Source organism: Meleagris gallopavo, chromosome 3, assembly GCF_905368555.1.
Source record: "Meleagris gallopavo chromosome 3, MGAL_WU_HG_1.1, whole genome shotgun sequence".
Lineage (NCBI taxonomy): Eukaryota > Metazoa > Chordata > Aves > Galliformes > Phasianidae > Meleagris > Meleagris gallopavo.
In genome coordinates, this window is record NC_139406.1 from 90153741 (window position 1) to 90170883 (window position 17143).

The window sequence follows — 17143 nt, forward strand, 5'->3', positions numbered from 1 at the left end:
GGGAGGTGCTCCAATCCCCTGATCACCTTCGTGGCTCTCCTCTGGACCCTCTCTAACTGCTCCCTGTCTTTCTTGTACTGGGAGAGCAGTACATTCAGAGCAATGCTACTCTTTCTTGAATCTATCAGCAATCCTTCAGGTCTCCCCTTCAGCAGGCGTATTACCTAGCAAGACTATCCTTGCTCTACCTGCTCTAGAGAGGTTGTGGATGCCCCATCCTTGGAAGTGTTCAAGGCCAGGCTGGATGGGGCCCTGGGCAGCCTGGTCTAGTATTAAATGTGGAGGTTGGTGGCCCTGCATGTGGCAGGGGGTTGGAGCTTCATGATCCTTGCGGTCCCTTCCAACCCTGGCCATTCTGTGATTCTATGATACCTTACATTGCTTAGAATTAAACTTCAGCCCAGTTACTGTACTTGTTTATCTACATCTCTCCAATAGGGTATCCTTACGATTTAATAATGTCTTCCAAGTCTATGAATATAAAAATACACGCATACATACAACTTATAATTTCACGTTCCGAAATGCACATCAAGGAAAAGAAGTCTTTTTATGTTTAGACAGTAGACTGAAAGACAAGGAAGCCATGTGAGAACGAAGATTTCATTGAAGGAATTGCAGTAGATGTTGCTCTTTCTTATATGACAGAAGTCTCTCCAAACAACCTGGATAACTTGGGCTTCCAAAAACACAAAGGACCACATCAGACTGACTGTCATGGTTTTGTGCTTTTAACTCGTATCAGCTCTGGCTATACTTTTATCCAGTTCAGCAATTCAAAAAACAGGTAACATGAATTTTATGAGATACTGAACTTTTATACCCCGAAATAAGACTTGAATATATGGGGAACTGTCATGATTATGTAATTAAAGGGGACCTGAGGTGGTGCTTTTCTCAATTTCCCTCCCAGAACTGGGAAGAAAATAGTTCCATCCTAATTCCTTTCAAATATGAACACCTCAATGTTTTTCACCCTACATTTTCAAGTAATCTGTAGATTTATGGACAAACTATATTTCTTATTCTCTCAAAACCGTGGTTTTAAAGCTTCTTCCTCCAGATTTTCCAGATAATATGTTAAACTTATAAATACGAGTCATACAACAAAAGCAAAAGGGACAGTGCCAGGCAGCTGATCCAGAATTTAACACCCAAACCATTTCTACAACACTGCCCCACCAGCAGCTCTCCCTAACCAATACCTCATTTTGCCAAAACTTCATCCATGCATTACAGTATAACTTGGACATCAACAAACATTGCTTATTCTAGCAATTATTTTGTTTATAAACAAAAAGATCAATTTATTCCTGATGAGGAAAAAATTTACCTCTAGTTATTCAAAGACCAAATTCACTCAACGTACATTTAAGCTCTTAAATATTATGCCAAGAAAGGATTTACTTCTTATGGTCCCTTCAATCATTCATTATCCTCCTGGAAAACAACTTCTTGTGAATTATAGAGGAAGTCTGCATTGTAGATATGTAGAAACTGTCTTAATTTAGCTCTCATGATGTCACACAAGGACACTATTTATCAGTTAGTGCAAGCGTGTCCAAAAAATATAAAAGAGGAAGATTTCAATAAAGCTAAACCCACTCTTCGCAGACAGAAAAACTCAATTCATTTGGTATTTGTGATGCTTGCTTCAGAAAAAATCTCATGTCTACAACATCAGGTGGCCAGGATTAAGATGACCAGAGGGCTGGAACACCTCTCCTCTGAGGAAAGGTTGAGGGAACTGGGCTTGTTTAGCTTGGAGGAGAGAAGGCTCCGGGGTGACCTCATTGTTGCCTTCCAATATTTGAAGGGCACATATCATCAGGAGGGGGAACTGCTGTTTATGAGGATGGATAGTGATGGGACAAGGGGGAATGGTTTTAAACTGAGATAGGGGAGATACAGGTCAGACACTAGGAGGAAGTTTTTCACACAGAGGGTGGTGACACACTGGAACAGGTTGCCCAAGGAGTTTGTGGATGCCCTGTTCCTGGAGGCATTCAAGGCTGGATGTGGCTCTGAGCAGCCTGGTCTGATGGTTGGTGACCCTGCACATAGCAGGGGGGTTGAAACTAGATAGTCATTGTGGTCCTTTTCAACCCAAGCCATTCTATGATTCTATGATTAAAGGCATGATGAAGCAATGGAGTTTCTTCAATCCATATGGGTTGCAAATTTAATGGGAAAAAATATACAGGCATATTTATCTCAGCATGAAATTCCAAAATTGTAACATTCAGCTGGCTCTGCTTCACGGCTTTACATGAAGGATCAGGCCACAAAGCTGAAAGCAAGCAGCGTATAGATATCTTCTCTCTCTAGTTTTCATTTTGATTAAATCATCGGTTAATTATTTTGGCTCTTTACAGCTTAGCTCTGTTTGATGACAGGAAGTTACACACAGTAATGGCTATTTTCTGTCCATCAGCTCCTCACCATACCCCCACTGATCAGAGCTGTTTCTCTTTTGTCCTGAAGATCATTTAAGACAAAGTCTTAGCAAAGCCACTCCCGTGTCTCACACAACGACACCATAAAATGCCTTTACTGAACTATCCTCCAAGAAAGTCATGCCCTTTGATATAGGACCACACAGTACTGGAAAGCCTCAATGAGGTCTCCCCCAAGCCTTCTCTTTTCCAAGCTAAACAAGCCCAGTTCCCTCAACCTTTCCTCACAGGAGAGATGCTCCAATCCTCTGATCATCTTAGTGTCCTCCTCTGGACCCACTCCAAGAGCTCCACGTCCTTCCTGTACTGAGGCCCCGAGGCCTGGATACAGTACTGCAGATGGGGCCTCACAAGCTGAGTAGAGGGGGACAATCACCTCCCTGTCCCTGCTGGCCACCCCTTTTTTAATGCAGCCCAGAACACAGTTGGCCTTCCAGGCTGTAAGCGCACATTGATGGCTCATGTCCAGCTTCTCATCTACCAGGACCCCCAAGTCCTTCTCTGTGGGGCTGCTCTCAAGGAAATCTTTCCCCAGTTTGTATAAATACCTGGGACTGCCCCAACCCAAGTGCAGCAATCCAAACCCACCTCCAGCACCTGTAAATACAGCTGACTACAAAAGGAGTTTTCAGTCTTATTCTCTGAAGTAGTTTGTTTGTGTTCATTTGATACTTAACATGCACTTCGTTCTTGAAAATAACAGTGATCATCACCAGCAGTACCCACAATTTCTGCCTGAAAGCAGAGGACGATTAACCTGACCTGGGAGCCAGAACAGCACTACTCATTTCCAATTCTACTGCATTTGCTATATAGGATGTATGTTTTCCCCCTTCATCCCCATTCTAGGATGCCAGAATAATTTTTATACAAAAACTAGACTAACAGTATTACATTTCAAGACAGAATTTATTTTCACTACAAACCATCCAGCAATGAGTTTGAAGGATTTTCTGAATCCTGAATATTTCACAATGGCTAAATTTAAAAACAAGAAACATGCAAAATGAATTTGCAAAATTCATGCAGAATGCTTCAACAAAAACTTCCATCCAACCTCGCCAATTCCAATTAGCATGCAGAACTACAGACATCACCAATCATAACATTAATCTGACTTCAAATACAGCAGCATTTCATCAACTGCCAGAAGGTCTGAATTTGGAAACCAAACACAGGCAGCAACAGCTTCATGGTTTTGGAGTTTAAAAGACAAAGCAAATTCCAGAGGCTAGCAGCCGCCTAAGCGCACTATGTGTGCCCTACAAAACAAAATCAGCACTGCTATCAAATATAATTGCCAAATGCGCCAAAAAGGGTCAACGACAGCCGTAAGGCTCCAGGCAGCAATTGTTTGTGTGTGTACTGAAAAACAAAGAGAAAAAGCGACACTAAACTATGCAATGAAGGCAGAGTGGAGAGGCAGTGTATGGAAGAAAGCTAACTACTTTGAAATGTACGCAGTCACAGCCTACCTTTTTAGACCCAACAACAAACTCACAGGGCAGTATGAGAGAAGGAGGAAAAGAAAGGAACAAAACAAAAATTAGAAAGACAGAACAGAAATAAAATAAACAGCCACATACACATCCTGAGATATCACAAAGTCTGAGAAGTCAGTAAACAAATCCCATCTACACAGAATAGAGAAGCAGACATCCAGTAACACAGCCCTACCTTCTCACCACTCAGCAGCATTAAAGGGATCCCTTATCAGCATTAAAAAAGAAAGATCCTAGAACAGAAACTGATGTAAAAAACACGTTCCTGATGTATGAACTGCATCTAAAAGACACTGATCATGTTACATTGATTATGAAATTGAGTGGCAAATACTAATGCTTGGTATTAATGTTAGTCTTACCAACTGAACATCGATTCTATCTAGCGAGTTTGGACCATAAATATTAACCTTTATAGTTCACAGTAAATTGCAGAAGAAAAGCCTATTTTAAGAGATTGGGTAGTTTTAATTAGTCTTCATGTGATCATACATATGTAACTTCTTAACATGTTTTCTCTCAATATACATAACTGCCTTCCCAAAAGAAGATGTTTCATTTGCTTGCCTATTATTTCCACATGCAGCCCACACATTTAGACAACCTTCATTCCTCACTGGACAGACTTACACAATGTAGCATCTTGCAAAGACACAACCTGGACTGAAGAAGGTCCTCTTTAACCCTGCGTCTCAGTATTTCCACTTAATGCAGTACATCCCCTTTAATTAGGGAACCTGTTGCTGCTAAACAGAATGTGATACAACACTTCATTTCAAGCCAAGAAATAAAATAATAAATATCCTAGCATTTCACATCTAAAGACTTTGGCTGGAAGGTTTAATTTGGTTTAATAAACCCACCATAGTTCAACCCACTTCACAGGCCTGAATTTCCGCTAGGTAGAACACAGAAGCCAGAATACATTGTGCTGTGTGAAAGGTGCCTGCACAGAGAAGCTCACGTTTACTACACATATTTACTTCTCTCTCAGTGAAGGACAACTCTTTTTCAGCTCTTAAAACAGACGCAGCAACTCCACAGTAAAATAAAAGCTTAAAAAATACTCTTTCAAACCAAAAAAAAAGTTGAGAATATTTACTTTTGCTTAACAGTGAAGTACGTGAAGCACTTATTAAAGTATATCCACTGATTCAGACTTAATGAAAAACTATTTCAAAGATATAATCAAACGACACAACAAATTCTGAGACTCTAGCAAAGACTTTTGGCAAACTGGAACACAAAATCTTGGTGATTAAGTTATCATGTTCACTCAAAAAGCGTCCTAATAAAAGCCAAGATTCTAAAAGGGATCACCTAGTCTACCAAATGTTGCTGCCTACAGAGACTACAAAAAACAATAACAACAACTAACACTACCAATGAAAGTTGGGTACTGCATATTAGGAGGAAATTCTTTACTATGAAGGTGAGACACTGGAACTGGCTGCCCAGAGAGGTAGTGACTGCCACCTCTCTGGAAGCATTCAAAGCCAGGCAGGATGGGGCTTTGAGCAACCTGGTCTAGAAGGAGGTGTCCCTGCCTATAGCAGGGGGGTTGGAACTAGATGATCCTAAAGGTCCCTTCCAACCCAAACCATTCTATGATTCTAACTAATCAGAAGACCCATAGAGTAGCTAATGTAGGGGACAACAGAGGCCCTGGAGCAGAGAAGGGTGCTGCTGGCCCTTCATCATGTGAAAGGTATTATTTTCATGCACATTATGCATCCTGATAGGATTTGCAGTCTTCTCTCTTCTCTGAGACCAAAGGAACAAAGATGGTTGATTCCATCCTTTGGATCTGACTTCAAGTAATGGAGCCAAACAAACTTTGCACCTACCTACAGGCAAAAGGCCACAAATATTAATTCCTAACACCAGAACTATGTAACATAGATCTGAAAGTTGAGTGAGCACATGATTAAGGAAAGATGTGATGGAAGGAGGAAAAAAAAAAAACTATAACACGGGCAAAACCAAAGTTCTTCCTACAACTGTGAGAAGAATGATTGCCAAACGTGATTAGTCAAAACTATCAAATAACAAAATAAAAATGAAAGACAAGGAAAAGACGTTGAACTTAAGAAACCAAGATAAAAGGATATAAAATTACTTTAATTGATGTAAGCTGAATGCTCTTAATTACACTGTATATCTACAAACCCTTTGAATCCTTCCTCAGAAACTCTCATCTCAGTGACATCTTCCTACTACTTAGCCTCATAAATTATTAAATGCATGTACATACTAAAAACATCAAATGAAGTCAGACCACAAAAATTAAATTCCATAAAACAGCAGCAGATTCATACAAGAAGATACGAGCACAACATTTACTGCAGCACTTTGTCTTTTCTAGCAGGCTTGTTCTAGCTGCTTACCTACTGTCTGTGTCCAGCCCTACAAAATCCTTCTTCTCAAAAGGAACGCAGAGCAGCGGGATCTTGTCTCCAGACTTATCAGTGGCTCTGTCAAGCCGCTTAGACTCCAACACAATGAAGAGGGATTCGATGAAATCTTCTATTCTCTTCTCCACGGTTTCACATTCATCATAACTGGGGTAAAACGCCACATCTGTGCGGGGCTGCTCTGCAATCTCTCCTTGAAGTCCGAAGACAAACAGCCGGGAATCATAGAGCGTAGCGCCATACATTTCCTTCTGAAGATGGAACTTCTCAAACGTCTGAGGCCAGTCCTTGGCAGAAGAACAGTCTGTGATAGTTATCAGCCCCACAACTTTGCGGTGTGTCTGAAAATCCCCCCATTCGTTGTTCTCGGGAGGATAATGGTGCCTGTAGCGGATGTACAGCACACGCTGGGAGTCGCGCACATTGACTTGATTCACAGCTGAAATCCGCTTGTAGATCCTAAAAAAGCTCTCTTCTGGTACAATGCCAATGGGCTGGACCACAACCAGGAGAGTCTGATGATCCTCAGCACACTGCATGTAGTCAGGAACACTCATTTTGCACCAGCTGCAGGCTAGCAAGAGATAAATGTGTATTATTTAACACACAGAAGCAAACACAGCCATTGAATAATGGCAGGGCTTTATCACAAAGATCATATAATTGTTTGAAAACTGGAAGGGGACCCTTAAAGGTCATCTCATCCAACTCCCCTGCAACGAAAAAGGGCATCTACAGCTACATCAGGGTGCTCAGAGCTCTATCCAGCCCCATCACAAGCACTGTATATTATGTGCTGCTTTAAATCACCGCCAAAAAACACCTGTGCTTTTGCTTTTTTTTTTTTCAGCCAGATCATTTCACACAGATGCAAGACAAAAGCCAATGCAGCACATGGGACAACACTCTGCTCATGGGGCCATGGAGGAAATGCTGAACTCCTCAGCATAGACTTCCTTGAGCCTCAGGCTCTGCAGTCAGCCTCCAGGACACATCTCGAGGAGGTATACAGCCCTGTGTGTGGTGGGATGTGGACTACCAAACAACGAGAACAGCCAAACCTCACACATCCATGCTTTCCTAAGGATCAGGAAAATCAGGTCCAAAGTATTCATTACTGAGAATAAAGTGGTTATTTCCTCAAAGCTCAGCAGAAGGACCATAAAAATAGTTTGGATTTCAGCATCTGGGATTCCTTCCCCCCCCTGAGTTATCCCAAACTGCATTTCTGTGGCTGTGACCGAGCCCTGTATTGCTCCGTGCCTCCCAACCACGGGCATCTGCCGGCTACAGAGCTGCACCCACCACCAGGAACAAACAGCACAGCTTTCAGCTGGCACCACACGAACAAGGGAAGAGGCTCGAACCCTTTCTAATATCAGAAAGAAGGCGTTTTGCTGGGCTATCCGCCGCTTCCCACCCCGCACCCCGCACCCCGTAAGGAAAGGGAGCTGAGGGGCACAGTGAGGTGAAGGAGAGTGTCCCAGGGGTTGGAGAGGGGGCAGAGGAGAGAGGCGCGGCCGCCTCAGGGTCCCGCGCTAAGGGGAGTGGAGGGGCGCACTCACAGCCGGGACAGGAACCGCCCCCTCCTGCTGCTGCCGGACGCGCGGGGCGGGCGGCGGCGGAACTGACGGCAATGGGCGCCCGCGGGGCGGCGCATGCGCGGGGCGGGAGCGGTGCCGCGCTTTGCGCCTCTTGTGCTGGTACTAAATTATGAGAGGGTCTAAGTTACTGAATTGACTATTATGCAGAAGATTGCAGTCTCATTTATTGACAGACAGTTAGTGGGAGTAGGACAGAATCTGCAAGAAAAAGACTGGAGAAAATGACTTGCATTACTTGTTCATTTAGAAAGTATAAGTCTTCAAATTTCCTAAAGCATACAATTTTAAAATTAGTTTCTACAGAAACATTCTTCCAGGGATATAAAAATTAAGAGCTTTGAACTGATAATTAATAGTGAGATCCCTCAAAGCTCACAATTAGTTTTGGGCACCTTGGTATAGAAAGGACATGGAGGTGCTGGAGCAGGTCCAAAGAAGGGCAACAAGGCTTGTGAAGGGCTTGGAGAATATGCCCTGCGAGGAGAGACTGAAGGAACCGGGGCTGCTTAGTCTGGGGGAAAGGAGGCTGAGAGGAGACCTTATTGCTCTCTGCCAGTATCTGGAAGGTGCTTACAGTGAGAGCGGGGCTGGTCTCTTCTCACTGGTGACAGGACGAGGGGAAATGGCTTCAAGTTGTGCCACAGAATCACAGAATGGCCTGGGTTGGAAGGGACCTCAAGGATCATGAAGCACCAACCCCCGTGCCACATGCAGGACCACCAACCTCCTCATTTCATACTAGACCAGGCTGTCCAGGGCCCCATCCAATTTGGCCTTGGACACCTCTAGGGATGGGACATCCACAACCTCTCTGGGCAGCCTGTTCCAGCACCTCACTTCTCTCAAAATAAAGAAGGGTAAGTTTAGGTTGGTTATCAGGAAAAACTTCTTTACAGAAAGGGTTGTTAAGCACTGGAATAGGCTCCCCAGGGAGGTGATTGAGTCACCATCCCTGGATGTATTTAAAAACCATTTGGTTGTGGTGCTCAGGGACATGATTTAGTGGAGGGTTGTTAGAGTTAGGGTAGTATCGTTAGGATGTGATTGGACTTGTTGATCTTTAAGGTCTTTTCCAACCTGAGCAATTCTGTGATTCTATAAGGATACTTACTTTGTTGTAAGTGCATTGCTAGGGAAGGATACAGAGTCTGAGAAGGATCACTTGAATCACAGACTTACGTCCAACACACAAATATTAAATACAAATGTAGATAAATGAATGCTCTTAACCCCTTTTAGGAGATCAGTTATTTTATTAGCTTGATACGGATATATTTCTCCCTGATGGGACACAAGTGTCAGTGAAGGAGGAATGGAGCTGTCAGCTGGATGTCTTCATGTATGATGTACGGTATTTATTAGCTTTACAGATGCATTGCAAATGAAAACACAAGGGACATACTACAAGCTTATTTGCACTCCAGTGATCTACCGGCTGTAAGGAGTGACAGAAGTCAACACTCAGCAACTACATCTGCTTCTGTAAATTTCACCTAGTGTATATAGATATAAATATATAGATATATATCTTACTGTACATTAGGAATAAACATCTCTTATAATCTTTTCCTCACTTCGGTAGTTTGTTCCTAATCCATAGTCACAAAGGAGAGCAGACACACATTTGTAGCTGCCACCAGCTTGTTCAACACGCTACTATTTCTCCCCATAGAAGACAAACCTGCTGCCACTCCATTCCCCATGGAGCAGTTTGGCCCAAGTATTTATCCATTTATCAAAACAGATCATCAAACAATACATTTTATTTATTTGTTTGTTTGTTTGTTTGTTTGTTTGTTTTATCTGGATTTTTTTTATCTGGATTCCTCAGAAAGGAAAACTCTGTGGACTGTTCTTGCAGGGCTCCCCTATCGCCTCTGTTACTCAGCCAAAACAGGGCATGTGAAAGAAGCCCCCAGCCTCAGTTTCCAAATCCGTGGGCATGGGAGGGTTTTCAGCGGCTGTCTGTGATCTTCCAGTGCAGATGCTTATTGGAACAGAAAGAGGCAAATAACTTAAAGACACTGGCACTTCTCAACAGAATAATTTCAGTAGGATTAGCAGTTATTTGAAGGTTGTGGACAAGCAGTTTCACTTAGATGTCTTCCTATAACTGGTATAAGTAAATTCAATGTGAATTTAGAGATAGTACAGATTTTCAAATTGGGAAGGCAAGACAGGTACATTCAAAGTGGCCAAATTTAGGTATGAGGGATGTACAAGGGGACATTTTTTAATAAAGAAAATCACTTTTTCATTCACAGGATTTTGCCAAGAATGTCACTAGAAGCATTTCTCACAGAGAAATGATAGTTACATTCATTTCTCCAATACTGACATGAATACTGATTGGGTGGCAAATGTCCATATTGCATCTGGTTATGATATCAGTGGTACAAAAGCACACTAAAGATTTGGTCTCATTAATACAGCCATTAGTTACGACTCTTTCCAGTAGCATTGGCCAGAGGGAGTTTTGGAAACACTTTTTGACATAGTTGGATTCAATATCCTTTTGGGTCCCTTCCAACTCAAAATATTCTACTGTTCTAGTTCAGCTAGAACACTAGCAGTGTTTTGTTGTTTCACTTCTTCCTTATGAGACACACACACACACACACAAAAAAAGTGATGACAGCTTATATCAATTAAATAAGATAGTTATTGCTAAATGTAACTTGGAGTAGTTAATATTTTATTGTCTCTAGGAGATAATTGGATTGTGGCTCTGTAAACACAACAGTGTAGAGCTTTGACATTGCCATTAAGCTACTCAGTCTCCTGAGATCCTCCCGGATGAGTTAATTCCAAGTGGTGGAGAAACTCTGAAGAGAAGTTGCTTACATGTGTGTATCTCATTGTCACAGTAATGTCAACTGTTTCCACAAGGTGTCACAAGACTACAAGGATCAAACAAACCGAGCCTGATAGCTATATATACAGCATCATTGTACGTAACACTTCAGTTTGGATATAATCTGCAAAGTGATTTCACCAGTGTTGTAATCTCAAACGAATTATGCAGTTCAAGATGTTTTGATTGTTGTTACTTAACTGTAAAAGTTGTCTCCAAATACAGTAATGCTGGACCCAAAGCCAATGAACATATATTGCTGTACTATCCCTGTACTAAGATGCTGACAACAGTTGAAGGTGCCATCTTCCCTTAATAATCTATATCTTCTGTATTAAAGCCTTATCCATATATACTTGCAAATTCTGTATCAGCTTGTAATATCATGTTAACAAATTCCTTGTATTTTCTGTTCCAGGAACATCCCTTTCTGCCCTGAATTCCAACTGATTATTATTGCACATTATTACAAAAGCTTCCGTTCTCCCTTCTAATGCTAAATAGCAATCAAATTAGCAGTATTGGTAGATTTCTCCAATATAAATGAAAAACATACTGTTTGTAAAGCGCACAGCAAAGTTCCTGATTAAAGCCATTAGTGAGTGCTAAACGACTCCTGGTGGGAGCACAGCAGCTCTTAACAGACAGGCACACACCGCCTCCTGTACTGGAATCAAATCATAGACTCATAGAATCATTAAGGTCAGAAAAGATCACTAAGATCAAGTCATAGAATCACAGACTCATAGAATGGCCTGGGACCACAATGATCATTGAGTTTCAACCCCCCTATCATGTGCAGGGTTACCAACCACCAGACCAGGCTGCTCAGAGCCACATCCAGCCTGGCCCTGAATGCCTCCAGGAATGGGGAATCCACAACCTCCTTGGCAACCTGTTCCAGTGCCTCACCACCCTCTGTGTGAAAAACTTCCTCGTAAGTCCAACCGTCAACCCTTCACAACCATGCCTAACATCACTAACCACGGCCCTCAGTGCCACATCTCCATGTTTCTTGAGCACCCTCATGGACAATGACTTCACCACTGTCCTGGGCAGTCTGTTCCATTGCTTGACCGATGTCAGAGAAGAAATTCCTCCTAATATCTAACTTGAACCTATCCAGCACAACTTAAAGCCATTATCATTCATCCTATCATTAGCTATCTGTGAGAAGAGAAGCACTGCATGGAGTAGTTGTGACCAGTGTGCAGGACCAGGCACTTAGTCTTGTTACAGCTCACACCGCTGGCTTCAGCTTATCAATCCAGCCTATCTGCATCCTTGCAGAGAAGGACTTGGGGGTCCTGGTGGATGAAAAACTGAATATAACTCAGCAGTGTGCTCTTGCAGCTTAGAAGGCCAATTGTATCCTGGACTCCAGCAGAAGAGAGGTGGCCAGCAAGGACAGGGAGGTGATTGTCCCTCTCTGCTCTGCCCTCGTGAGGTCCCACCTGGAGTACTGTGTCCAGGTCTGGGGCTCCCAATATGGGAAAGACAGGGAGTTGCTGGAGAGGGTCCAGAGGAGAGCCACAAAGATGTTCAGAGGGCTGGAGCACCTCCGCTACGAAGATAGGCTGAGGGAACTGGACTTGTTCAGCCTGGAGAAAGAAGCCTGTGGGATGAACTCATTGCAGCCTTCCAGTATTTAAAAGAGGATTATAAACAGAAAAGGAATCAACTGTTTACTTGGGCAGATAGTGATAGGACAAGGGGGAATGGTTTTAAGCTCAAGGAGGGAAGATTTAGATTAGATGTCAGGGGGAAGTTCTTCACAGAGAGAGTGGTGAGGTGCTGGAACAGGCTGCCCAAAGAGGCTGTGGATGCTCCATCCCTGGAGGTGTTCAAGACCATGTTGGATGGGGCCCTGGGCAGCCTGGTCTAGTACCAGATCTGGAGGTTGGTGTCCCTGTCTGTGACAGAGGGGCTGGAGAATTGATGATCCTTGAGGTCCCTTCCAACCCAAGCCATTCTATGATTCTTTGATCCCTCTGAAGGACCTTCCTACCCTCAGGCAGATTGACACTTCCTCCTAACTTGGTGTCATCTGCAGACTTACTGGGGATGCACTCAGTCCCCTCATCTAGGTCATCAATAAGGTTATTAAATAGGGCTGGCCCTAGCACATACCCCTGGGGAACACCACTTGTGACCGGTTGCCAGCCGGATTTAACCCCATTCACCACCACTCTGAGCCCAGCCATGCAGCCACATTTTACCCAGCAAGTTGTGCACCCATCCATGCCATGGGCTGCGGCTTCTCCAGAGCACTATGGGAGACGTTGCTCAGGCACAGGCACACCAACCCACAGCCATTCCCCATCCACCTGGCCAACCCCGCACTGCCTTCAGCCGAACACAGAGCGTAGGTGCTACGTATGTGGGGAACGCATTAATAAAGTCACCGCCGCCATCATTTCTTCACAGTTTACTTATGCTTTCCACACCCAACACGCCTCCAAGTGCCAGGATACCAGACAGCTACTGCACTGCAGGAGCTGAAGAGGCGTTTAGCAACCTGTAATTACACTCATGACTCTGTAGCCGCCGGCCTCTACTTGGATTATATTTAGGAAGAGCCTATTTGCCATAAAAAAACCGAGTTCCCAGCCCTCAAGTACCAGTGCCTGGGACGAGACCGGCGCGGAGAGGCTGCCCTGTGTTGCATCGGGGCCCGGAGCGAGGAACGGCCACCCCGCAGCAGAGAGCGGGCAGCGGACGAGCGCGGTGCACCACGGGGCTCGTAGTCCTCCCGCCGCTCGGCCGGCGCGCGGCCTCACGGGAGTTGTAGTCCCGCCGCTTCCTCCCGCCGGCGGCGCGCGGGGGCTTTCTGGAGGCCGCGGACTACAGCTCCCAGATGGCCGTGCTGCGACGGCCGCCCATTTCTCGCCGGGATGAGGGGTGAAAGGCCGGGGCCGCTGCGGGGGGGCAAAATGGCGACCAGGTTGAGCGGCGGAGAGAACCGGCTGGTGTCACTGCCGCTGTCGCGCATCCGCGTCATCATGAAGAGCTCGCCAGAGGTGTCCAGCATCAACCAGGACGCGCTTTTCCTCACCGCTAAGGCCACGGTAGCGTCTCCCGCCTTCCCTCCCCTCTGGGCCGGGCGGGCTCTCGGTTGCGCCTCTTCGCTCGGCGCTACCGCGTCCAGCGCCTTGCATACGTGCTGTTAAATGTGGCACCTGCGCCTTTAATTGGGGGTTAAACTGCCACCTGTATATCCGAACCTGTATTATTTGCTTTACCTTTTAGGAGCTTTTCGTTCAGTATTTGGCGTCGTACTCCTACAAACACGGCAGAGGCAAGGAGAAGAACGCCCTCACGTACAGCGACCTGTCTCACACTGCAGAAGAGTGTGAAACCTTTCAGTTCCTTGCAGGTATCTGCAGAGCAGCGGTAATCCTGTGTGTAAATTTGAAGATGGAGTTTTGATTTCATTGAATTGTTTTGTCAGGGCACTGTTCTCCTGCTGGTTATTATTCTCCTATTATGTATAGACAAAAAAAGCCTCAACCATATAGCTAAAGGCTTAATGGCAGGGTTGAGAATGATCAGGCTGAACTGTTGCCCTGAAAAGTTCAGCAGTGCTCCCCTTTATTCAGAACACTAATGTCTTCTTAGTCAGTATTCTAAATCCAGGCTCATGGTGGTGACACACTGGAACAGGTTACCCAGTGAGGTTTGAATGCCCCCTCCTTGGAAGCATTGAAGGCTGGATGGGACTTTGAGCAACCTGGTCTAGTGGGAGCTGTCCCTGTCTCTAGCAGGGTAGATGGAACTAGGTGATCTGAAACGTTCCCTCCAACCCAGATCATTCTGTGATTCATTTAACATCCTTGTGTTGCTTTTCTTCATTACCACCTAGGAAAACTCATGGCCACGTAAATAAAAAGGAACAAACTCGTCAGGATTCACACATATATTTAAGTGACAGCACAGAAGGTCTTGTTCATTGAGTGAATGTCAATCTGCCACGCTTTAGCTACTCTTCTACTCCTGCTTCTGCTGTCATCTCTGGGCGCCCTTATATATCCATGTAAAAAGATGTGAAGTTGTTGGGGCAGGTACGGAGGAGGGCCACAGAGATGTCAAAGGGCTGGAGCACCTCTCTTATCAAGAAGGGTTGAGGGAGTTGGGCTTGTTTAGTTTGGAGCTCCAGAGAGACCTCATTGTAGCCTTCCAGTACTTGAAGGGAGCTTACAAGCAGGAGGGAGACTGACCTTTTACATGGTCTGTAGTGATAGAACAAGGGGGAATGATTTTAAACTAAAAAAATGTTTTTTTTCACTCAGAGGGCAATGAAGCACTGGAACGGGCTGCCCAGAGAAACTGTGGGTGCCTCATCCCTGAAGGGGTTCAAGGCCAGGTTGGGTGGGGCCCAATGGGTACCCATGGCAGAGGGTTGGAATTAGATAGGCTTTTAAGGTCTCTTCCAACCCAAGCCATTCTGTGATTCAAATCTAACTTATAAGCTACATTACTGAAAACACTTCTTTGTGGACAGGGATTTCTCTGGTGTTGCAAAATTATACCAGGGTAATTAGTGCTCAGCATATTGCCGTAAGCACTTCTGACATGCCAGCGATCCCATTTAAAAGCTGTCAGCCTGTAAAACAAGGTCTAAAAAAGATGTGACAAATTACATGATTCAAAAATCATGCATTTAAATCTGTAAGTCCTGTTTCCTAAAAAGGATGCATCATATGGTTCCTCTCCCTTTAAATGTACGTATTTACATCTGTACGCACGTGTGCATGCACGCTTTTCTCTTGTAGTTGGAACTTATTGGTAACGTTTCACCCTGAAAAGGCATGGACATAGGATACAGGGGGAAAATGAGATATTTGTAGCCTGGTTTTTCTCAGGGCTCCTTGTTTTGCCTTGTCTCAGGGCCATTGTTACTGCCCTGAATCTTACCTGAATACAGAAATCAGCTTTCTACAGGACACAAGTAAGGCAGCTGTCCTATTGAATCTGTCAAAGGCTGTTGGGTAGTTGAGCATTCCATTTAACATCAAACAAATAATGTTACTTGTAATTAGAAAAAGAAAAAAGGAATTATCCATTTCCACTTACGATACATTGTACGTCAAGCTAACTCAACTGGTTATTAACTGTGTTAGTTGGTTTTGTTTTGTTTTGTGGTATTCAGTCCCTTCCATACAGAAAACCTGCGTGATTCTGTATGAATGCAACGTTATGAAAAGGTAATGTAAGTACTTACACTGACTAAAAGAAGCCATTCTCCCTTCCAGATATCTTGCCAAAGAAAATCCTGGCTAGCAAATACCTAAAAATGCTTGAAAAAGAGAAGCGAGATGGAGAATTGGGGAAATGTGATGAAGAGGATGATGATGAAGAGGAGGATGATGAAGCTGTGGATGAAGCTGTTGGATCTTAAGGCTAGTGAAGAGCTACTTCATAGTTGATCCATTTTCTGTTGTATAAAGGATGTTATTTTTGTGACTGAGAATCCAGATGCTGGATATATTTATACACTGAGCCATCTGCTTTTGCTCTAAGAAGTTTAAAAATTGAACTGTGTACTTCCTGAAGAATGGAATTCTTCCCTCAGAAACATGGTGGCAAGAGAAGCACTAATGTAAATGTGACAGCAGAACTTGCTCAGATGATCGAAAATGACTTCTTCAGACAATCGTTTTCCAAACGTACAATTCCTTACAGGCAGCTCTCAGTCCAAAAGCTCTTTTACTCTTTATAAGGGAGCTCTTCCCTATTTTGTGTTTCTCAGGTGAGGGGAGGGTTTTTACACAGGATCTGCTACTCCTCTTCTGCTTGGGGAGCCAGTGAGTGATCCAACCCTTCCACAGCTTTCTGGAACAGTGGCAGGGCATTAGCAGTGGACCAAGCCCAATTTTAATAAGTGTTGTGTTTTGGTTTTGATTTAGCTTTAAAAAGAAAAAATAATAAAGCTCTTGCTGTAATGGAGCCTAAACTGGCACATCTGCACAGAAACTGAGTAGAGACGAGAGCCATTCCAACAGCAAATGTGTTTCAGCAGCCGTGGTGATAAGAAGTAGATGTGATAGATAATAACGTAAATACGTACGAGAGCTTTTCTCTGTAGTCAGTTCTTTACGCCTGCGGTTTGTCCGTGGTGCTCTAACAAAACATGAGTTGATTGAAGTCTGTTAAATGTGGATTGTTGAGAGTGAGCAACCCTTTACCACTTGAGTGACAGAGCTGCATAGCTGAATTTTCTGTTGTTTTTTTTTTTTTTTTACTATAAAAATAACTGTCCTGTGTACAACTTTATATGCGACTTTTTACAATAAATATTTTTAGGAAAAAGTGA

The 17143-nt window shown here is 43.9% G+C and overlaps 2 protein-coding genes across 5 annotated transcripts in view; one reads left to right on the forward strand and one right to left on the reverse strand.

Annotated features, from left to right (window-relative positions):
• TRAPPC9 (trafficking protein particle complex subunit 9) overlaps positions 1-8030 on the reverse strand; it is a 467199-nt gene extending 459169 nt beyond the window's left edge. For all 4 annotated transcript variants that reach the window (XM_085221735.1, XM_085221734.1, XM_085221737.1 and 1 more), the window contains exons 1-2: positions 7938-8030; positions 6346-6946 (exon numbers count right to left, since the gene is read on the reverse strand). In XM_085221735.1, coding sequence (XP_085077861.1) covers positions 6346-6929 — 584 coding nt within the window. In that variant the 5' untranslated portion in view covers positions 6930-6946; positions 7938-8030. The remainder of the gene's footprint in view (positions 1-6345; positions 6947-7937) is intronic.
• A 5677-nt stretch (positions 8031-13707) lies between these two features.
• On the forward strand, positions 13708-17143 carry CHRAC1 (chromatin accessibility complex subunit 1). Its single transcript, XM_003205304.5, has 3 exons — positions 13708-13898; positions 14080-14206; positions 16083-17143. Exons 1-3 carry the CDS (start codon positions 13725-13727, stop codon positions 16226-16228), a joined length of 447 nt encoding a protein of 148 aa, XP_003205352.2. The 5' UTR covers positions 13708-13724; the 3' UTR covers positions 16229-17143.

Excerpts from the sequence above, each read along its gene's own strand:
- CHRAC1 (XM_003205304.5), top strand. The coding sequence starts at position 13,725 with ATGAGGGGTGAAAGGCCGGGGCCGCTGCGGGGGGGCAAAATGGCGACC. Across the intron at positions 13,899-14,079 it reads TCCTCACCGCTAAGGCCACG|GAGCTTTTCGTTCAGTATTT; the intron begins GTAGCGTCTCCC and ends TTTACCTTTTAG. Across the intron at positions 14,207-16,082 it reads AACCTTTCAGTTCCTTGCAG|ATATCTTGCCAAAGAAAATC; the intron begins GTATCTGCAGAG and ends TCTCCCTTCCAG.